We start from the raw sequence: 23,476 nt of genomic DNA, 5'->3' as shown, positions 1-23,476 counted from the left end.
GCACAATTCTATTCCATGAGCTTGTCTACTCGAAGATGCGGGCATTACTTGCAAAAAAATTGAAATGCAGAACCAATTAATACACAAAAATTCATTAAGTCTTTAACTAATCATTTGCTGCTGCTTCCTCGGTCTCTCGTCGCGCAGAACGTCAGTGGCATGCGGCGTCCTTGATTTCTCAGCAATATCATCCAAATGATGCTGATCTGCAGCAAACATGCCAACGTAGAAGCTGTACAAATATATATATATATCAACTAACCCGCACCAATTTAATCGCAAAAATCGAGAACATTAATGCAGCGCAAATCTCGAACGACCGCGTTCAGTTGGACATTAATGCTTTCGCGTTCACAACTCGTGAAGCGTGCTTAGGTGCCCTATGATTTTTTGTTACAGTCATAATGGGGTCACTACCGAGGAAGAGAAAAACAGCTAGCAGACAACAAGCGAGCGCTCCGATGACGTGATGCGCACGAAGGGAAGCTACTCTCGCCGCGCATGTGCACAGATATTGTGAGGCGCCGTATAACAGCGCTGGTAGTAAAAATGTCGAGTTTCGCTTGAAAGGCGAAGCATCAGTTGCGATAGCAAATTAGTAGAGAGCTATTCGCAGTAGGGATAGTAGTTTTATCGACTGCATAAACTTGTACACATTCGCTTACTAACTGAATTAACAAGCGTGGTGTCAGCGCGCACAAGCAAACATGAATAGATCACACTGAATGACCGCAGACAACGACTGTCAAAACGCTGGCAGCAAGCGCAGCCGCCGCAGCGGGCGAAGGTTTGCGCGGTCTATCGCTTCAACGGGAGCGGCGAATGCACAGTGCATACAAAGGTCAGAGCCGTGTGGAGATAAGAGACGATGCGGGCGACCGCCACCGCCGGGCTAAGTGCAGAGGAGTTGTGCAGAGGAGAAGTTGTTGGCAGAGGAGAAGTTGCACCCCCTCCCTACCGCGCTGCCTTCCCGCTTTCTTGCTTTCACGTGGGAGATTGAGTGGCCAGTTCCCCTTGCGCCCGGTTTTAAGATAAGCATTTGGTGAAGCAGACAGCGTTGCCCCGCCTCCCTCCCTCCCATGCCCACACGGCCATTCGCGCGACGGTCGCGTTTGCTTTCCGCCGTGCGTTCGCTCTCTGTGATAGCGCGCGTCCCCCGCGCGCTTTCACTCGCGCATACGGCGCGCGGCGACGATTTTATGACCCTTGGACTTTATACGGAACCTCACGGCGATGGCGACGCCGACGGCAGAAATCCGGTTGAAGTGTCCATATTGACCCTTTTCGCGGCGATCTCGTGGGCGCTACCATGTTTGATCACGTGGTGACGCGTCCATTGCTTGCCTCAACTGCCTCCGTTGCCTCCTTGTTTACAATGGAAGTGTATGACGCCGGCGCGGCTTAGAAAACCTCTGTTTTCGGAGATATCGTAGACGGTGACTAGGTAGACGACACGAAGCTTTGATCACAGCTTCAGAGAACCTTGCAAAAGCGCTTTCGGAGCTGATTAAGCTATAGTCCAAACGGCGCAAGCAGCGTACATGGTGCTTGTTCTAAAAGCGGGGCTAAAAATCTATTGCAAGCTATCCAAGCATTCCGATTATAAATTCAGTCAGGATTAGTGTGTTTTGCTCTTTGTTCTTTATTCGGCAAATATTTTGAAGCAGTGGATTGTCAGTTTCTGACTCAGTGAAGTTCCTCGGTGCGGCCAATATCTGATTATTTTCTGCCTAATCGCTTGCGGGTGTGCTCAGTACCGATAGATTTGTTCTTGCGGCGCACAATGCTTCAAACGTAGCTGTTTTGTACATTATAATACCTTGTAGCAAATATATATTACTGCTAGTAACTCGCTTACTCTTGTGGACCGTCACGAAACATTCAGCTTCGCCCATTCGTGCGCCATCGGTGTAGTCCGTCATTTATTGCGCGTATACAGTGCGCATATATTCAATTGTGCGCCCATTCACTTATTCTTGATACGTCGGCGATAGAGTGGGCGTAAGTTTTCCTGCCATTTGGGACAAATTTGTATAGATAACGTGCGCGAAACTTACTATAACAGGAAGCGGCGCTACTCCCTTTGACATTGTTTAACGAGTGGTACTCACTCTTGCCGACGTTCTGGGGATGAAGCCCTTTCTTTGAAGGTTAGCGATACAAGGCTGGCGGATGAGCAAATTTCTGTATCCTCGAGGAAAGCCGTACATCACGAAGTGCCGGTAACACGTTCGGACAGTTGCAGCAGCGGTCCGCGAACTTGGCCACACAGATTCATTCTATTCCTTAACATGCCAGTCACTATTTTTGCAGCCAACTACTGCACACGTCTTCAATCCACATGATTCAATATAGCACGATTGGAGCACGGTGCGTTAGCGAAAACTCAGTTGCATTTCCGACAGCTGATCGCACAGAAGCAAGGTATAGAAGCGGTAATGGTTTCGTATTCGTGCGCGGTCGCTGAGGAGAGGTATGGCGTGTAATGGCGTGCCGCCGTGAGCGCCATCTCGTTTCTCTAAAACAAACTGCGCCGCGAAAAGGGTCAATAATTGCTATCGCAATAATAAAGCCACGCGCTCCCGTGTTCACGCTCAAAAAGATCGCGACTGTACAGCGAAGCAGTTGCCGACGTTAGACAAGCACCACCACCACAATCGACGCAGGTCATGCGCGCCCGCACATGTGCGCAAGTGCAGCATACATGCTCATTCCTCTAGATCCTCCGCCAATTAAGCGCAAGTGCCTTATTGAACTAATTCGATTTTTCAAAGTAAACTGCGTCAGAGAATTCGTAAAGTACGACACACATACAAGCTGCAGACATGATAGCTTCGGACTGTAATTCGAATGTACGAGAAAACTGTCCCGTGGTTAGTGTCGCGGGGGCACGGGCACGCAGAGACGGACCGAGTCGAACACGCCGCTTGCTCAGACGAAAAGGGCAACCCTCTCTTTATTGGGCCCCAACATATATAAGCACATACAAGTTACAGGGGGCGCCACACTCTGGTGGCAGCCTAACAAAAGGGGCTGATATGTGGCGACCTCTACAGCTCCCCCCTTGAAGCCTTGAAGGTCAGACGGGAGGACTCAGGAAGCCAAACGCGTCAAAAGTTTCACAAGTTCAAATGGCCCGGCGGAACAACAGGCCGGCCGTAACGTGTTCGTATCACACCGTCACTGCGGTGCCTGACTGCAGGGGACTGTTGCACAGAGTGTCCGAGTGTTGATTCCGCAACGTTGGCAGGCTGAGGTTCCTGACGGGGAATTTGCTGCGGTGTTGGTGGTTCCTCTCCGGAGGCAGTAGGCGCTAGGTGACGCCAGTTGCGCTGTAGGGTGCCATCTCTCTCCGTCTCAACCACGTAGCTTCTTGGTCTTTGCCCCGGACTGAGGACCGTAGCCTGTATTTGATCAGGTCGCACCCAGACACGCTGACCTGTTTGGAGTGGCGGTAGGTCTCGAGCTCCATGATGCGTATTGTAGTTGTCGGCCTGCTTCCGCTTGTAAGCCACATCCTTGGCGACGACATCTTTCCTTGGCGGCCAGTTGGGACGTAGCTGGGAGTCTTACTTTGGGACTCTGGTTCTGATTTGACGTCCCATCAACAGCTGGACTGGACTAAAGCAGTCGACTCCTGGAGTATCCCGATAGCTTAGCAGAGCCAGATGAGGATCCCTTGACTTGCGAAACAGGTCCTTGATTGTACGCACCATCCTCTCCGCCTCTTCGTTCGATTGAGCGTAGTGTGGACTGCTGGTCACATGGCTAAAGCCGTACGACGCTGCAAGCGCCGCGAACTCTTGCGACGAGAACGGTGGGTCGTTGTCTGACCTGACTTCTTGCGAGATTCCATGGCGGGCAAAGATAGTTTTGAGAGCGTCGATGACTGCCTGAGCTGTCGTGCTCCTCAGGGTCACCACCTCAGGAAACCTTGAGTAATAGTTCACCAAGAGGATGAACGTCTGGCCATTGAGGTGGAACAAATCCATTCCGAGGAATTCCCAGGTACGTCCATGGGTAGAGCCGCGGAGACCAGGGGCTCTGCAAAGCTCACGCGGGTGGAAGCGCACTGTTCGCAGTTGGTGACAAGAGAGGCGATGTCTGCCGAGATGCCGGGCCACCAAACTGACTCCCGAGCTAGGGCTTTAGTCCTGTTGATGCCCTGGTGACCTTCGTGCAGCAGCGTCAAGACCGCCGGCCGAAGGGACGATGAGATGACTATCCGGGCTCCTTTCAGCAGAACATCGTCGCAGACAGAGTGCTCGTCTGCCACAGAGGCGTACCTTGAGAGGTGCAGTGCTATCATGGACTTTTGTGGCCAACTATGCTGGCAGTATGAGGCGAGGACCTTGCACTCGCCATCAGACTCTTGTGCCTGTCGCACGTCTTTAGGGCTGAGTGGCAAGACTTTCGACGTGCAGCCGACTACCTGTGCTGCAAAAATTTCAATAGTGTCTAGGGGAGTGGGTGCCTTGTGGGTGATGCGGGACAAAGTATCGGCCGTGGCTAGCAGCTTTCCTGGCACGTGCAGCATACGAAACTGGTATCGCATGGTCTCCAGCCGTAGTCTCTGAATACGAGGCGGCAACATGTCCAGTTCCATCTTGCCCAGAAGTGAAACGAGTGGCAGGTGATCAGTCTCGACGTCGAAGGTGATGCCACGGACGAACTCATCGAACATTTGGATAGCCCACGTCGTTGCCAAAGCTTCTTTTTCGGTCTGGCTGTAACGCTGCTCGGTCTCGGTCATTGACCTCGAAGCGAACGCGACTGGAAGGCGCTCTCCAGAGGGTTGCGCCTGTAGCAAAACTGCGCCGAGTCCGAATGAGCTTGCGTCTGCAGACACCGTAGTGGCGTACGACGGGTGGTACTTGGTCATGCACCTGTCTGACGTCAAGAGTTCCTTGATTTTCTCGAATGCGGCCTTTTGCTCATGCTGCCACACCAAACTCGCAGACTTGTTCAGTAAGGCTCTGATGGGCGCTGTGACGTCCGAGATGTGAGGCAAGAATATGGCAAGATGATCCACCATTCAGAGCAGTCTTCTAATGCCGGCGACGTCCGTTGGAGCTCCCATGGCTTTGACTGTTTCGACCTTGCCTGAATCTGGCCCAATGCCCTGTGCTGAGACGACGACTCCGAGGAAGGAGACCTCAGGTACCCCAAAACGACAGTTGTCCTGGTTCAATGTGATGCTTGCTTTTGCAAGGCGAGATAGCACCTGGTTCAGTCTGGCATCATGTTCCTGGCGGGTGCGTCCAAAAACCAGAATATCATCTATAATATTGGCGACTCCTTCTTGGCCCTCCAAGATTCCTGCCATCTGTTTTTGGAAGTACTCTGGCGCGGAGGTGATGCCAAAGGGGAGCCGGCAAAAGCAGTATCGGCCATATGGGGTGATGAACGTTGTATGCTCTTGGGAATCTGTAGAGAGCTTCACCTGGTGGAATCTTGCGGTCGCGTCGAGCTTCGAAAGAACTGTTGCATCGCCGAGGAGGCCAAGGACTTCCTCGACAGTTGGTAGCATATGTCGTTCCCGGAGGACGACCTTGTTCAGTTGAGTCAAGTCGACGCAGAGCCGGTAGGAACCATCGCCTTTCCGGACAACGATGAGGCCGGAGCACCCTGGTGTTGGCTTGTCGACCTTGCGGATCGCGCCTGCGCTCTCCAATTTGTCCACAACGAATGTGGGAGTGGGTTCGAACCCCACTCCTGCCACCATGTCGTGTGGTTAGTGCCGCGGGGGCACGGGCACGCAGAGACGGACCGAGTCGAACACGCAGCTTGCTCATACGAAAAGGGTAACCCTCTCTTTATTGGGCCCGAACATATATAAGCACACGCAAGTTACAGGGGGCACCACACTCTGGTGGCAGCCTAACAAAAGGGGCTGAACTGTGGCGACCTCTGCAAAAACATATTTCTAATTACGCGGAAACTCAAAGACAAAGCCCCTTTCTAGCTGCCGTTTAAGCTCTGTCTCAATGGCCGCGGCTGCTAGGTGGAGGTACAGTTTTAAATGCGTAAGCATTTCTATGGTTACCCGACGAGGCAACTGTCCGTGCGTCCGTCCGTCCTTCGCGTAAGACGACCTCTTTCAAGATAGAGCCAGCAGCAATGTTTTCGCCAGTTGTGGAAGAAGACGACGACGAACGCGCGAGCAGTGGCACGAGCGCGTCTCTGTGACCACGTGACGTGTGCAATCAGGCACGCACTAGGCACACCTTTAGTAAGCCACAACCGTGAAGCAGCCCTGGCTTCGGATCGGGACGTCATCAGCGCACCTGGCGCCGCCACCTGCAGTAGTTTGCTTGCCTCATCAGTTCACGTTGCGCCGCCTTCCGCAGCAGTTCATGTCGCCGCAGCGTTGTCGCATCTACCGTAATGACGCCAAGACGACCGCAGGCGCTGAGCAGTGCTAGGATTACCAGCAACACCACGTCGTTACTACGAAATGCTTACGCATCATTCAGATAACTCCCTGAGGAGATTCTACGTAATTTTTTGCAGCCAAAGACACTGCGCGTCTCTCGCGTATATGGAGACCTTCTAACGTCTTTCTCTCTCTCTCTCTCTAACCCTCAACGTGTGGGTCGCACGTGCGCAGTCGATATCGTGACAGCACGGCGGCGGCGGCGGCATGGATGCGCCTCTAATGTCTATATAATTGCTATCGCAATAAAAGAAGAAAAAACAATGCACAGTATCCGTAAAGTCATTTTAAAGAAATTCAATATCGCGAAACACTCGAACTTTTGCTGTTTTACGTGTATTTTTTCTGAGCGCCGACGAAAGGTGCATTATTATTATGTATACATACATGTCGTAATTAAAGCTAAATTTGAATATCCTGTCGATGCACACCGATTATGGAATTAAACGTCGTGCTATATCATTGCGATCTCGCATTATTCGCCGTTATTTCATTCCGTTCAAAAACAAATACTACATCTTGGCGGCATTTCTAAATGGCACGATAACGTCAGGTAATTCACAATTCAATGAATAACATTAGTTTGTCTAATCTTACACCGCTATCTCAGTGGTGGCAATGCGTAACGACACTATTGCGCAGTCATAAATGACGCATCCAACTCGGTTCTTGCATGACGATAAGCATATGGGAGCGGTGTGCTTTCATTGGTGATTTGCACACCTAATTCTTGCGGAGCCTCGATCGTCTCCCCGCGTACAGTGCGCCACGCTCACACTTGAGCACTGCGTTGTAAAGTAAGTAAAGAGTAATATATCAAAGCAACTACTAATAGGGTCGGCATACCGTTCTAAAAGCTGTGCAACGTAGTAACGTGCATGGAGGAAGGAAATTTTGTTTCTTTCCTCCATGGTAGCGTGGGAACTACTGCTGCTGATGATGATAAAGCCTCAATTAATGGCACAAACCCATTTCCACAAGCTGCTTTAGACGAAGTCCGAAGCGACATCGCGGCTGGAGACGAAGGAAGACGAAGAACGATCTCGCGGGGATCGGTCGCGGGACCTCGTGGCCACCCGCACGCTAGAAACGGGGTGGCCGACGCTGAGCGCCAGGAGGCTCAGTTCCATTTCGGACACCGGATCGCCACGAACCGTAGGAGTTGCTGCACCCCCACAACCCAGCCCTTCGCGCTGAGTGTCCCTCCGTCCCTGCCCTGGATCATCAATGAGGGACAACGGAGCCCACAAACGACGCCGGGTGGCGGCCACGGGACGAATCCCGCCGATCTGGGACACGCGGCCCACCCGAATACGTATGCTGCGGTCTCCGGGGTACCGCCCTCTTGGTCCACTCTACTTCGTGCCCTTCCAGGGAGGAGGAACATCCGAGGCATCGGGAGAATGCGGTGGGCCCAACGTGCCGGCAAGAACGGACAAGATATTGCAGATATTGCAGACATTGCCGTTTGAGTGGAATGGGTGCACATTCGAACGGCACATACCTGCCGTAACCAAGGAAGCCACCGCTGCTGCAGCTGCCAGCTGGCACATAGCTACTCTCGGCGAGCCACCCATTCCACCACCACCGTTTGGCCGGCCCAGATTGTTCGAGTGGCATCAAGGGTTCTCGCGCTCACAGAGCCGCCGAGAAAAGCAAGTTTTCCCTCGTAGGGATCTCGCGCCGCCATGGACGCCGGACCCACCCCCGCAGGACAGACCAGGATTCGGACCCGGAAGCGGTAAACAGCTCGCCGTCGCCGCCGTGGGCGCAACCGGAGGTGGCTTAGGACCATACCGGCCCAGGGACTCGAACAACCCGAGGATTCCGCGAAAGAACAAGACGCCCGCGAGCCACATGCGCTTGCCGCCTTTCTTGGAAATGGCGAACAAGCTGCCGTTGCCGACCACGGCCACTCACGTGCCGGGCCACCCACCCGGGGCCGCTGCGTTCAGAAACAAGAACTCCGCGGCAGTCGCCCCACTACCATCCTCGCCCAGGGCGACCTGCGGAGCCGACGACAGCTGCGCATCGCCAGCACTGTCGAAGAGAAACGAGGTGCCCGGCATAAAGTCGGCGATGAATCAGGCTTCCGGCAGCGGTGGCAGCATGACTGTGCGCCTGTCCCATGACGGTGGCGTTCCCGAGTCCGACGCGCTGGTGACCAAGGCCAAGAAGCCCCCGCGCATGAACAAGTCTTCGTCGGAACGTTCAGGCGGCAACGCGTACAACAGCAACAACAAGGCGTTCGCCCGAGCACCGCCCTTCAGGAACATCCCCCGGCGTACAGTTCGACGGTCCTGAAGCACTTCAACGCCACCAACAAGCAGGACAACGCTCGCGGCACGGCGAGCGACGCCAAGCCTGTGTGCTCTCGGCCGGTAACCAACGGTTCTGGACTGCCGCGTACGCTACAAGGCCGAAATTGTCGGCACCAACATAATCGTCACCCGGGAAGAACCGAGGCCAGAAAAGTCGGACACAGGACCTGCGGCTGAATAGAAGGCGACACCGTCGCACACGTCTCGTAGCACCGGGCATTAATTAATTAAATACCTTTATATTTTCTATATGAAAAGGCGTTTGATTCTGTAGAGATACCGGCAGTCATAGAGGCTTTGCGTAATCAAGGAGTACAGGAGGCATACGTGAATATCTATAGGCAAATATCTTCAAAGATTCCACAGGTATACCTTAGTTTTCCACAAGAAAATTTTAAAAAATGCCTATCAAGAAGGGGGTCAGGCATGGAGACAATCTCCCCAATGCTCACTGCATGCTTAGGAATAGTGTTCAAGCTCTTAGACTGGGAAGGCTTTGGAGTGAGGATCAACGGCGAATATCTCGGCAGCCTTCGGTTTGCAGATGAAATTGTTCTGTTCAGCAACAATGGAAACAAATTGCAACAAATGATTGAGGACCTTAAACGAGAAAGTGGAAGAGTGGGGTTGAAGATTAATATGCAGAAGACACAGATAATGTTTAATTGCCTGGCAAGGGAACAAGAATTCAGGATCACCAGTCAGCCTCTGGAGTCTGCAAAGGAGTACGTTTATCTAGGTCAATTACTCACAGGGGACCCTGATCATGACAACGAAATTTATAGAAGACTTTATAGAAGTAGTTGTGATTCTCATTTCTCTCTCTCTCTCTCTCTCTCTCTATATATATATATATATATATATATATATATATATATATATATATCCTTTGCTAACAATTTTCTATTTCGCGCTTTATGGCGAAAGCACGTATATCGACACTCCAGGCAAATTTGCGCTGTTGTCGTCGCCGTGATGTTCCGTATTAAATCCAAAAGCCATATCAATGAGCGACCCATACACTGTGGGTGCGGGAAAAAGCACGTAACAGTCAGCCGAAAAAGATGGCCGCTTGATGGGCATTATCTTCCCACGCGCTCAATATTCGGGTTAATTGTAGGTCACGCAATCAAACGCGAACGGGAAGAAGAACACGCGTCTTCTTATCTAGCCCTGCCGTAGCTGTGATTGACTGTGCGCGGTTGACGCTTATGCGGCCCGCGGGCCATATCTAATTGTTGTATAATCATTAGTGGGTGTCTTTATAGGCGGATGATGATAATAATTAGTGGGTGCACCTTAACCTAGAAAGTGTAAGAGTAGGCTTGAAGATTAATATGCAGAAAACAAAGATAATGTTCAATAGCCTGGCAAGGGAACAAGTCAGGATCGTCAGTCAGCCTCTAGAGTCTGTAAAGGAGTACGTTTATCTAGGTTAGTTACTCACAGGGGACCTGATCATGAAAAGGAAATGTACAGAAGAATAAAATTGGGTTGGAGTGCCTGCGGCAGGCATTGCCAAACCTTGACTGGGAGCTTACCACTTTCGTTGAAAAAAAAATTGTACAATCATTGCATTCTACCGCTGCTAACATATTGGGCAGAAACTTGGAGGTTAACAAAGAACCTCGAGAACAAGTTGATGACCGCACAAAGAGCGATGTAACGAAAAAAGTTAGGGCTAACGTTAAGAGACAGGAAGAGAGCGGTGTGGATCAGGGAGCAAACGGGGACAGCCGATATTCTAGTTGACATTAAGCGGAAAAAATAGAGCTGGGCGGGCCATGTAATGCGTAGGATGGATAACCGGTGGACAATTAGAGTTACAGAATGGATACCAAGAGAAGGGAAGCGCAGTCGAGGACGGCAGAAAACTAGGTGGCATGATGAAGTTAGGAAATTTGCAGGCGCAAATTGGAATCAGCTAGCGCAAGACAGGGGTATTTGGAGGTCGCAGGGAGAGGCCTTCGTCCTGCAGTGGACATAAATATAGGCTGATGATGATGATTATATTTTCTATGAGATGGCTCTTTTTGGACAGTGTTTGCCATAATGTCGATTACGGTCGCAGCACACGCTGTGCCACAGACGCAACGGGCAGAGAGCCCACGCATCAAGGACAGATACATTGTGTGCGCACGTGTGTACGTCACCCACGCACTCACGTGTGCGGAAATGCAGCGTACATCCCCATTCTCCTAGGCCCTCCGCCAAGCGCAAGTGCGTTATAGAACTAATTGAATTTCTCAGTAAATCGCGTCAGAAAATTCGTCAAGTACTACTTACACACGCAAGCTTCAGACATGATAGCTTCGGACTGTAATTCGAATATACGAGAATAACGGCATCGTCACGTGACGACATCGCCTGATGACGTAATCAGATGACGTCGCGCCGAACGTGACGTCACGCAATGACGTTTTCGTCAAGTGATGATGTGACCTGATGACGTCACGTGATGTCTCTTGGAGAAGCAGCATACTCTACGCTTCCCGCTTCTTCGCACTGTCTCCGGGATCGGGCCACATTTTTGTGTGAGTACCGCGCACGCGGACACGAAAAATGCCGACCAACTAGAGGCTAAGAGCTTGGCTGATTTATGCCGTAGGGCACGCTGGCGCCAATAAAAAAATAAAAAATAAATAATAGAACAAGCTAGTAAATCCTTAAGAATATGAAAACGGTGACATGTGCGGCGCACAGCGACGGACCTATCTGTACGCAACGCTTACCTAGAAATGATGTTTTTTTGAGCCGTGGATGTTGCCATAGATAATTCAGCTCTTTTTGTGACAGCCCAATCGAAGCCACACTGACGCATTTAATCCTCAGGCGATTAATCTCTGCCGCCTCAATTATTTATCTTGTCATCTGGCTGGGGCGCTTGGTGACCGAACTGTCTATGGCAAGATCAATGGCTAAAAGCTAAATATATACATGTATATAGCATTTCTAGGCATGCGTTGCGCATAGATATCATTCGGTGCATGCCGCACGTGTCACCGTTTTCATATTCCAATTGCGTGTTCAAGAATTCCTTGTTCTCATTGTTTTTCGTGTTTTTACCAGCCGGATGCACGTCATACATTGGCTATAAGCATCAAACTTCACCATACTTCACCCTTTTCGCCAATAAAACTTAGTTGAAAGTTTGCACTTGTGTTTGTCAAGTCTGCCGTCTTCGTTCTCTAGTTTGCGCGCAATAACCTACCGGCATGGAATGCTATGCCAACTCACCCAAACCAGTACCCTAAGTTCTCATAATCAATAAAATTTACTTCTAAAAGCGAGAACCTTTTTCTTTTGTCTATTTAGTAATAATTTTCCCGCCAGGGTCTGCATGCGGCTATGCTACACACGTGCAAAATAAGTAAGCAATAGGAGTAGTGTAACGCCTGCAAGGCTCACTTCAGGGGAGATGTTGCATGGCATGTGATTTAGGCATGCTGCACTGCAGTATCCGTAATGCGAGTAGGCGAAATAATGTATGTACGTACCGAGGTACACACCGAGTATGTACCGACTAGCCCAAGCCTCTACGGTCTTGCGAGATAATGTAATTGTGGTGACCGTGATAGCTTAGTAGGTTAGCGTAATCACTATGATACTTTCCTAAAGTCTCAATGTTTGTGTCGCCTGTTATAGTCACTTTATTATTAACGTTACACGAATAAGTGAAAATTTGCTCAATATCATGCATGGATGCGTTACGATCAGCATGTGGCGCACGATACACAGATTCCACAGTAATATCAGCGATTATGCCATCTGTCACAGCCGATCTTTAAAAATGCTGCGTATTCTTAAAAAAAGAAAGCACGCCGTTGTACAATTCTCCTTATTGCCCTCTGCGGCATTTTGCTGTCGTCACATGCTTTCCAATTTGTACATATGTTAATATTGAAAAAAAAAAAAATGTGAATACGCTAAAGTAAGTATGTGAATACTCTCTTCCCCTCCTTTTTTTTTTTTTTTTTTTTTGGGGGGGGGGGGCGAGAACTATACTACATTTATTGGTGCGATTATCCCCTTTGATATTTTGCTAATCAGCTGCTTCTGCTTTATATGTTGCAATTTGTATCCTTTCCAATTGGTGCCATTCTGATTTTCAAAAGTTAGCTGTGGTAGATAGCACAATTCTAACCCCGGAGCTAAATTACTCGATGAGGTGGGTATTACTACAACGATGAATTAAAATGCTTAATTCAATAATTAACATAATTAAACTAATTAATTTTTAAATAATTACTTTTTCAATTACAAACATATTTCAATTTACAAATTGTAGCTAGTGAGTATGCAAGGCGTATCATACGACTTGCAATGAATTCTTGGGATGGCACCGGTTTCGCAATATGCGCCGTCAAACTTGCGGAAAGCACTGTTGTTCCACTTACTTTATTAAGAAAACGCTGTTTTATGCAGTGAAGCACAAAAGTAACGGGAACGCCAATGCATTTCGTCGGACACTTTGAAAATTAATATCTCGAAACTGGCGTAATCCTGAGAACTCGTTTCAAGTGGATATGCGTGACATACTAGCTACAATTCGTAGATCTAAATATGTGCTGCGTTCTAAACGGCTGCTGCGTTTGGCGCGACCGCGCGACCCCTACATATCTTGAAAGCGATCTCCGATGCGGACAGTCTAATCATCAAGGCGCCGATAGCTTCGTGTGCGCGTCACCCGAGTTCACGAAGTCAAACGTCACTGTAACGTTTTGATTCTTGTCAATGCTACACGGCTACACCAACTGACCTACGCTTCTACCGATGATTACCGAAATATGAACACTATGCACACAAGTCAACACGAATTCATAGAAATATCGGAGTTGCGTAAGGACAGACCAGCAAAACAAAGGACCCTTTGTAAGGAATGGTGGCGTTTTTCACACTTCATCGAGTGAGAGAGAGAGAGTAAACTTTATAGGAAAGAGCACACGAGAGTAGGTAGCTCTTCCGCTGTGCAGTGGGTAGTCCTTCAGTCCAGGAGGCCAACGGCCTTAGCTGTCCTTCTCGCTCGGTTGACCAGGTTGAGCTGGTCCGTCGAGTCGGAGCTGGACAGCGCTGCCTCCCATTGCCGTGTGATGGGGTGTGTTATGGGTGTGAGCTGTGGTGTGTTCGCGCAAGCGTGGTAAAGCGTTGCGCATTGATCGCAGTGTGTGCATTTGTAGGAATACAGCGCGGGGTGTAGACGTGGTAGAGACTCAAATGTGGATATGTGTATGTTTGGAGGTTTCGCCATATTACGGCTTCCTCTCGCGTCACAGCATTATGCGGTGGGGGTAGTGTTCTTCGTGAAAGGCGATAGTGTTGTAGGATGTGCGTGTAGGTTAATGGTATGGGCTCGGGGTGGAACTGCTCGGCGCTGCCCTCTCACGGCTCCCGATGTGCATGCGCTCGGGCGTAGGCGTGTGCCTGCTGATTGCCGCGTAAGGACTCATGCCCCGGAGTCCACACGATCTGTATGTATGGTGGGAGCTGGTACGCTCCACTCAGAATGCGATGTGCCGCTCTGGAAATTTTGGCCCTGGTAAAATTTCTGCATGGCGTCTGAGAGTCCGTCAGAACTATGACGCACTCCCAATGCGGTCTCGTCATGATGGCTAACGCTGTCACTAGTTCCTCTGCCTCCGCAGCGCTCGCTCTGGAAACCGACGACGCATTTATTTCGGTCCCGTGATTGTCGACTACGCTGACGACGAATGCGGTGCTTCTTGCGGTGCTGGCCGGGTCTACGTACAAGACATTGGGGTGGGTCTCATAATTTCTCGCGAGCACCTGCGCTCGGGCTTGTCGCCGTTCGATGTGGAAGTTTGGGTGCATGTTCCTGGGAATCAGTGAGACGTGCATAGTTTCTTGTATTCGCGTTGGGATTTTTGTCAGCCCGCTGGTCTTCAGTACGGAATATCCAAGACGTTCCAAGACGCAGCGTCCCGCTATTGTGCGTAGTAGCCTTCCCTTCTGGCTTACCAGGTGGGCCTCTATGATTTCCCGTGCGTTGTTGTACACCCCTGTTTCCTCGAAGCGAAAAGTAGCCGTTCCGGGTGGGAGTCCGAGCGCTTGCTTGCGTATCAGCCAGTCGAGTACCTCCACTTCCGCATTGCTGAAATTCGTCCTGTAGTTACCTGCTTGGTGCAGATAGAATGACTATGAACAAGCAAGAAAACTGCAGGTCCGTTCGATTCACCTGCACCACTCTGAACCAGTTCACGGCAGTGCACGTTAAGTTCGGAAATTGTGCAGCTCGATTTCTATGGTGAAGGCACAACGCGACATTCGAAACGAATGCCGAAGTGAGGACGCGCTGCAGGTGTTATGTTTTGGCCGACTAATGTGCATCGCGTACGTAAGTTTTACTGCCTCTAACTACAGGTGTGATCGGCTTCTGGAGGCGTAAATACACCCCACACTTGCGTAGACACATCAGACGCGCGTAAGCGGGGTTTCAACGACGCTTGCGTCCGTGTGCTGCGTCGTTTGCTGCGCTGCTGCTTCGCACCTGTACGCCTGCACCAAGTTGGCACCGTCAATGGAGAAGGTGCAGCAAAATCGTGAACCAGCACTGCACCTTTTGAAACGAATGGTATAGGGTGCAGCACCTCGTGAACCGGTTCAGGCGGTGCAGGCGAATCGAACAGATCGACCATGCGACGCTACCTGTAAATGTGAACAAGCTTGTTTTCTACCACGAATGTTCAACATTTCAAATCGATATACCCACGGTGACTAGGCGGTAAAAGCGAATTTCTAATCCTAAAATATTTCGCTCCTTTTCGGGAAGTTATGCATGCCAGAAGGTGACCGCAGCTAATAATAAATAATGTGAAAAAAGCACGTCGAATAATTGGAATAAAGGTTTTAGTCAACGCCCAGTACCGTTACTTATGTTTACGAATTTATTTTCACTCATTTTTATTTAATTGTTTATTGTCTTGCCCCTGGTCGCAAATCCGGCCCTCTTGTCAACAAGCTTGGAGACCCTTGCTTCAGAGGAAGAGGGTTCGCGGAGGGAGGCGTTCGCTAACCACTGTAGAAATTTTCAACGCTATACACTACCTATGTGTTGCTCCACGAAGCTTGAATTGGCATTCCTGTTATACTGGGTGCTTCTGCGAAGAGTTGGTTAGCAATTAAAAAAAAAAAATCACCTGTGGCAGATAGCAGAATTGTAATCCTCGAACTGGATTGTTCAAACAGGCGGACATTATTTGCCGGAGAAATCGTAATGCATAGTCGACTTAACAAAACATCACTAATTAAGTTTTAGCTAATTACCCCATACGGAACAAATTGCAATTTACAAATTGTACCCCGGGATTTCGCAAGGCGGCGCCTTGCGAGATCCCCGGCTACAATTCTCAGGTTAACACCAGTTTCGAGGTAATAATTGCCGAACTTTGCGAAGAAATACATTAGCGGTACGGTTACTTTTGTGCTTCAATGCATAAAACCGCGTTCTATGCCAAGAACTAAGTAGAACGAGAATGAATTTTTGCCGCAAGTTTGATGGCGCATGTCATCCACAGAATTCTTCAAGTATATATGCCTTGCAGTTGCGCCGTAAGGTAATTACTTTCAAAAACTTATTAGTTAACTTTTTAATTAGTTGATGATGCATTTAGACTTCTCGTGCAGCTAATGTCCACCTCTTCATGTAGACCAGCTTAGAGCACTGCACGGGCCGATTTTTGCGGCCCGAGCCCGTTGTCACATTGGGCGGCCCGCCCGAGCCCGATCAAAACTTTTATGGCGAGACCCGGGCCCGGCCCGGGCCCGGAAATAATCTACCTTACCCCCGAGCCCGGCCCGAGCCCCACTCGAAACCGGCCCGAACCCGGACCGAGACCGAAAAATACATGTTTTTCAGAGTTGAGAAGCCCGAGAATAACACGCAGAAAGCCCGAGCCCGGCCCGAGCCCGTGAAAAAACTCCTCTACCCGGCCCGGCCCGGGCTTTCGGGTAAGCCCGAGTCCGTGCAGTGCTCTAGACCAGCTCAAGGACTAGAATTGTGCTACCTGCCACGGGCGATTTCAAAAATTGCAAGAAGCCTTCGCAAAAACGCCTGCTATATACAGAGTGTTTCAGCGAACACTTTCAACTTTTTTTTTTAATTGCCAGTGGCGGATAGCACAACTCTACTCGATGAGCTGGTCTACACGAAGAGGCGGACATTACTTGCACAAATAATTTAAACGCATAATCGATTAACAAAAACACTAAGTTTTCAACTAATTACCTTATGGCACATATTGTAATTTACAAATTCTAGCGGGTGAGACTGCAAGGTATATCCACTTGAAAATAATTGTGCGGATGACACCACTTACGAGTAAAAATGCACTGTCGTTGCACTTAACAAAACATCGTTTTATGCATTGAAGCACAAAAGTAACTGGAACGCCAATGCATTTCTTGCAAACTTCTGGAATTAATCTCTCGAAACTGGTATCATCCTGAGAATTCGTTCCAAGTGGATCCACCTTGCGAACTCCGCGGCTAGAATTTGTAAATTGCAATATGGGCTATAAGATAATTAATTAAAACGTAATTAGTTATTTTTTAATTAGTCGATTATGAATTTCAATTTTTTGTGCAAGTATGTCCGCTTCTTCGTGCAGACCAACGCATGGACTAGAACTGTGCTCTGCCACAGGAAAATTTTAAAACATTTTCAAAGCGTTCGCTGAAACACCCGGTATATGGTATACTCTGTTCTGGACTGAGGCTTCCCTTCCTCGCCCACTAATTTACCTGTAGCCCCAATCCACAAGACGCAAGAATAACCTCCGCGGGTAGCACCTGCAGCACATTAAATCACACTTTCGTAACGATTGAAAAGTGCGCGCCTGGAGGGCACCAGCAGTACAGAAACCACGCACGGCCCACAGCACGGTCGGCCGATGTTATAGCAGGCTGCTGAGGCGACTGCATGGGGCGTGCTTCGGAAGGCGCAGGTTCATCAACGATGTAATACGCCGATTCCATCGCGCAATCATTTTGCGCTTCGCTATCATTGCTTACACAACGACCTACAGTGATTCTTCGTTGGCCTAACAGTTATAGGATGACCATTATAAGTAACTTAGCGCAATGAAAGTGTCCTATACATACACTTAAAGGAAGACGCACACAAGCGATATACTTACAGCTGCGCGCTTCTTCAATTCCCCGTGGCTGTCTTTATGCCTGCTTTAATATACTCGCAACAGCTGGTCGGCACTAATGGTAACGAAAGCGTCACACAGATGCGAGGGCGACTGCCGAAAGGACTGATTGGACAAAAGGACGGCTACATTGTCTGGATCACCGAGCGTCTTTCCACAAGTAGGCGCTTCGACTTGTTCGCCATGCCCGTTTCGGTCACGCCATGTGCGGTGTGCTTCAGTGCCTCGGTCACCTCCGCCTCTAAAAGACGGGCGCACGCACGCGGTTCTGCCCTGTGCACCACACGTCTGACCTCCTGAGCCCAAGGTCGTTACAGGCAGGTATATGGAAAGGCGGGCTGCAAAGCGCCCCGCAAACACGAGTGGCGACGCGTTCGAGCGACAGGGAAGAAAAACTGTCCTAGTGGGCGTGTAGAGAGATTGCGACCAAGGCAATCCAGGAAAACCGCGATTCAATACACCGCCTCGATTGCCGTTATGGCTGGCAGCGCAGCGCGAGGACCTGCGCCGTGTTTCGCGCGGCCACAGCGTACTTGATTATTTTCATCCGCTCGCAACAAAAAAAGGCGAATGCATGTTGCTTTCCTTAGGCGCACAAATAACGAGAGGCGCACTTTTACCGTTCAGCAGCAGTCGTGTAATCGCGTCAGTACAGCAGGGGCGAACTTACACAAGTATGCTTCTTGCCGTCACTGAGAGAGTCATGCCCACGGTTACTATTCGTGTCGCACCCTCGTAAAAACTGCCTTATAAAGTAGTGGAGAGACAAAAAAATGCAAAATCTTGGAAGCCAGTGGGTTAAAATTCTGTAGCTGTGCCCGCTGCGCTGGATCGATGCGTCTATATACGTTGTGACGGTGAAAGCGGCATCGCAGCGGTCGGGATTCGATTCCGCAATCCCTTTGTTACGGAATGAAAAAAAAAAAAAAAAAAAAAAACAACTCAGGTACTTACATTTACCCTACATGATCAAAAAATTGGCCCCACACTTTCATTACGGTGCGGAGGGTATAAGCTTCGTGGGCCGCTAAACAAGTCGAGTTTGCAAACATGAGACCCGCTTGATCGTAGTGGGTAAGCACAGCTAAGCATACGCAACTCTGCCCCTCCCTTACAGTGCGGTCCGTGATGAGCTAAGTATATGTACAATGTAAACAGCCTGATCCAAGTTTGAAGCCAATGCTACAGTGTGAAGCCATATAATCATAGTGGCAGAATATTTCTGTTCAACACGCTGCGAGAAAGGCACAACATCAAACGAAAGGTTGGGCTTATTCTCTGGCGGTAGCCGAAAGTAGGTTGCAATATTTCTTGGGTGCAAATCACTTCACCTGCCTATGAGGACAGCTGAAGAAATGGGTAATTGTACTGAACTCAACAGCAAGACTTTTAAGTAAGAAGGCCAGAACTTGCGCAGTGAAAAATTGAAACACCGAGTGTTTCTACAAAGCCCTTACCGGCTTGGTTCCACACAAAGCACGAGCCCTTTTGCTGTTCCATTCCTAGATAAAACACTCACTCTGGTTGACATTAAGCTCAAAACTGTCTCCATGTTTGCGCTAAAAAACGTGTGGCGCCACATTGGGCAAGATTGCGAATCAAGACATCTGCGCTATCGATTGCTGCCGCGGAGTGCATCAGTCCAACTTCACTACTGATAGGCCATTTTCACTCTAAAAAAAAAAAAAAAAAAAAAACAACCTTTTTAGAGCGCAGCTCTTAGGCGCCTGTTTCTGCGTTTAGCATCGGCGTCCCTCAGCGTAACCGAGCGAACGAGCACAGCGAAGGATGCAAGAACGAACGCGAAGCACAGCGGGGGATGAACGACCGCGAGAGCGAAGAGAGCGCGAGGAAAGCGGAGTACCGCACGAGACGTGCTCCACTGCAGCGACCAGGCATGCCGCGAGCGCGTCCACCGATACTATATGGAAACAAAGCGCTGGCGTGGGCTTCGGCCCCACTGCGCATGCGCTACTTCGGCTGCGCCGGCACAGCATGAGAATAATAATAATAATAATAATAATAATAATAATAATAATAATAATAATAATAATAATCTTTATTTGCACTGAACACACATTTTTAAAAATAGGGGGGGGGGGGGTAGAGGAGTAAAGAGAAAGAGGCGGTCGCGGGTGGCGTGCTAGGCGTGGCAGACAGGCGCAGACCCGTACGCGGAGCGCCTGCCAGCCATCCACCCTAGGGTGCCTCGATGCCAGCGCGGCGCTGGGCATCGAGGCACCCTAATCCACCCAGGGGGAGGGGGGAAGGAATGCGTTCCCTGCAAGACACTGGTTCCCGTGTTCGCGCTTTCTTTCTGAGCAATGAGCGACGGAACCGGTGGAAATGTTTTGTCTGCCGCTCGCGTCGCTGATGCTAAACGAGCTGTCCAAGCGGAGGCTCAGCACCGCCGCCGAGAGGACCCTGCCGTTCAGAATCAAATTCTTTGCCACAATATATTGCGAATTCAAAACACCTGAACAGCCGCGCCCAAAATTCACATTAGGGAGTATCGTAATCACCGGGATTTTTTTTATAACCACCTTGGGTGGCATGGACGTTCTCAACTGCGTCTGGCAATATTAGCGTTTTCGATCATGACATTGAAGTAGAAGTGCTTGTTCACTGGTCACCAAATGGTCCACGAGAGCTAGCATGGCTGATGGAGATACACAGTGTGTAGTACATTGGACATTGGGAGTGTGGGCTTGCTGTGTGGTGGAAAAAAATAAGACAGCTGTCATGATGCAGAGTTTCTCACACAGAGTGGTGGCAGTTGCTACCAAAGGAGCACTACTGTGAGCATGCAACAAAGTTTTCATTGTTTGAAATGCCTGTAGCTAAACTATTGCTGCACCTTTTAAGAACGCCAGTGAAGAATGTTTGTTGGATGGTACTTTGCACGGTGTTAAGAAGAAAAGTTTTTAACTATGTGCAGTTCTGACTTTTGACACTAGTTCATTTTTTTTCATTCATTGAACTGGCACATCTGTGAACAGGCAAGGATAAAATCAGAAAAGAATTTTCACCACATGCTATGCAAATATACCGGACTATCCACTGTGACACACAAGGTCACGCTACTACCGACGACTGCATCCTGTCAAGCAAGAACCCCTGCTTACTCAGAAGTCATCTACGAAGAGTAATATTACTGCTTTAATTTAAGCAGTTCACCTGAAAACCCACATTCCCCCACTTTCTCTCGATAAACATTACAACTCTCTTTGTGATACAAGTTACAATTCAGACTATAGCAATGCTTTCAAATCTGGTATGTTCTAATATGACCAGAATAATTAGCACAAATTCTATTGCAATGCAGCAAGTCGCAAGGTCAACAAGGACTTGGAGGTTGTTGAGAAAAAGAAGCAGCATAGTCATGCCACTAATGGCCAAAAGCTGGCTCACATAAAAGAAGTCTGTGCAGTGAATACCGATCATAAGTGGAACATGCAACAGAATGCAATGAAGATCTTACTCATCACTTTACCATGCAGTGAATGCATAAGAATAGATCAGTAAAGCTACAAATTGTATGGTGCCTGAACTCCGTTTGTGAAACAATTCTGTGCAAATTTAGTGGACTTGTATAGCTCATCCAGGACACTTTGAAAAAGAAAACATTCTTAGTGTGTTCAGAAGGTGACTTGTGGCTTAAAAAAGTTCTTAGCATAAGCTCAAGATGGTGCAAAAAGCATGCCCCCCCCCCCCCCCCCCCCCCAAAAAAAAAGGAAAAGCTTAACTTGGCACATTTACTTGAGGAGGGGGCAGGCTGGCATGCTGAACTAAAGAAAAGTCATTCTGCATTAGGGCTGCAACTTTATTGAAAGTTACATAAAACAAAACAAGGTGCTCTTAGAGCATACTTCATCCAATGCAAGTGACAAAAGTTTGAATTGGAGTTATAAATGGCAGTTTGAAGTGGCATAGCTCTCATCTTAAAGTTTAGTAGCAAAGACCTTCCTGTATTTACATCCTATGAGAGAGAGAGTGGTTTTAAAAGTGAACACCAAACAGGTGGCCATTGCTGGTAAGAGGTGCCACATCATCATCAGCCTATATTTATGTCCACTGCAGGACGAAGGCCTCTCCCCGAGCTCTCCAATTACCCATGTCTTGCGCTAGCTGATTCCAACTTGCGCTGGCAAATTTCCTAACTTCATCACCCCACCTTGTTTTCTGTTGTCCTCGACTGTGCTTTCCTTCTCTTGGTATTCATTCTGTAACTCTAATGGTCCACTGGTTATCCATCCTACGCACTACATGGCCTGCCCAGCTCCATGTTTTTCCTCTTAATGTCCACTAGAAAATATCAGCTATCCCCATTTTCTCTTTGATCCACACTGCTCTCATCCTGTCTCTTTAACATTAGGCCACATACTCCAGATTAATTCTGGTCACCTGCCGGTCTACATCCATTAAATTATAGCTGCTAGTCAGGTATCAATCAAACCAACAACTTTGTGCTCACAGACCACAATTGAGCACAGTTGTTGGTTTGAGAACTTGCATAGTTCACTGTTATTCGTGAACAAGCTCTCCCAATTGTTAGCTAAATGAACGTGTTTCAACTATGTATGCATCAGGCACATATCTAGTGGCACCTAGTGTCCCAAGTTGGCCATAGACAGCCAGAAAAATACGAACTGCAAAGTGAAGGAACCGCCAATTAAAGCTGTCACTTTGAAAGCCCTCATAGCAATGTGAAAAGCTTTACAATGTCACAGTGTCTCAGAGGTGCATATATGAAAAAGAATAAGAAACAACCAAGTGTGGCAATTCACTGATACGTGTATACATGCATTCTTAAAGGGCAAGTGCAAAAAAAAAAAAAAAAATGTCAACTTCATTAGAGGCACTGCTTTTGATAGTGTAGATACAAAGCAGCCTCCAAGCAAAATATTACTTTTAATATGAGTGAATGCATTTTAAAAAGCTGGCAAAAATCAGCATAAATAAAACTAAAACAATTGCCATCATTACCATTCAGCATAAAATGCCCAGAACCAAGAATGTTGAAAACCAGCATTCACCTGTGCATCCAATTGTGACAGCGAAATCAGTCCACATTCTTAGTTCTGGGATCGACATATCTGGGCCGGTATTTTGTAGCGATGCCTTTTGGATGCTAATGCCTTTTCGCGCTTGGTCAGCGGTCAGAGCGACGGTCCGCTCACGTTACCAACGGGATAAGCCGGCCGTGAGCGGTGGACGATAAGACTAGTATAGAATAAAGCATAATGCTTCGCTACAAAACACCGGCCCTGCTTACTACCAGGTACCAGCATTGTCTAGCAAGATGCTCTTTAAAGGTTAATATTAAAGATCGGCCAATTAGTAGCCTTGCAGTTTTGGAAAGATTACTATATACTTCACATAATACTCTCAACAGATTTAGGAAAACGAACTTCATTGCATTTGGATTTTGTCATTGACTGGCACATAACTACCATATTTTCTTAAACATAATGCATTTGCAATCCGAGAATGCAGAAGCCAATTTGCAGCCAAAAAATTTTGCAGCCAAAAGCATCCTTTTTGATATT

The 23,476-nt window shown here is 48.6% G+C and overlaps 1 protein-coding gene across 1 annotated transcript; it reads right to left on the bottom strand.

The window, feature by feature from the left end:
- Positions 1 to 3,569: 3,569 nt before the first annotated feature.
- On the bottom strand, positions 3,570 to 5,035 carry LOC125942133 (uncharacterized protein K02A2.6-like). The gene is made up of 2 exons (XM_049660263.1): positions 4,013 to 5,035; positions 3,570 to 3,965 (listed from the first exon to the last, which is right to left on the bottom strand). The coding sequence occupies exons 1-2, from the start codon at positions 5,033 to 5,035 to the stop codon at positions 3,570 to 3,572; spliced, it is 1,419 nt and encodes a 472-aa protein (XP_049516220.1).
- Between the last annotated feature and the right edge of the window lie 18,441 nt (positions 5,036 to 23,476).

Source organism: Dermacentor silvarum, chromosome 1 (genome assembly GCF_013339745.2).
Source record: "Dermacentor silvarum isolate Dsil-2018 chromosome 1, BIME_Dsil_1.4, whole genome shotgun sequence".
In the NCBI taxonomy this organism is placed as follows: Eukaryota; Metazoa; Arthropoda; class Arachnida; order Ixodida; family Ixodidae; genus Dermacentor; species Dermacentor silvarum.
Note: the sequence above shows the minus strand (reverse complement) of the source record. Positions and strands in the feature narration are given on the sequence as shown.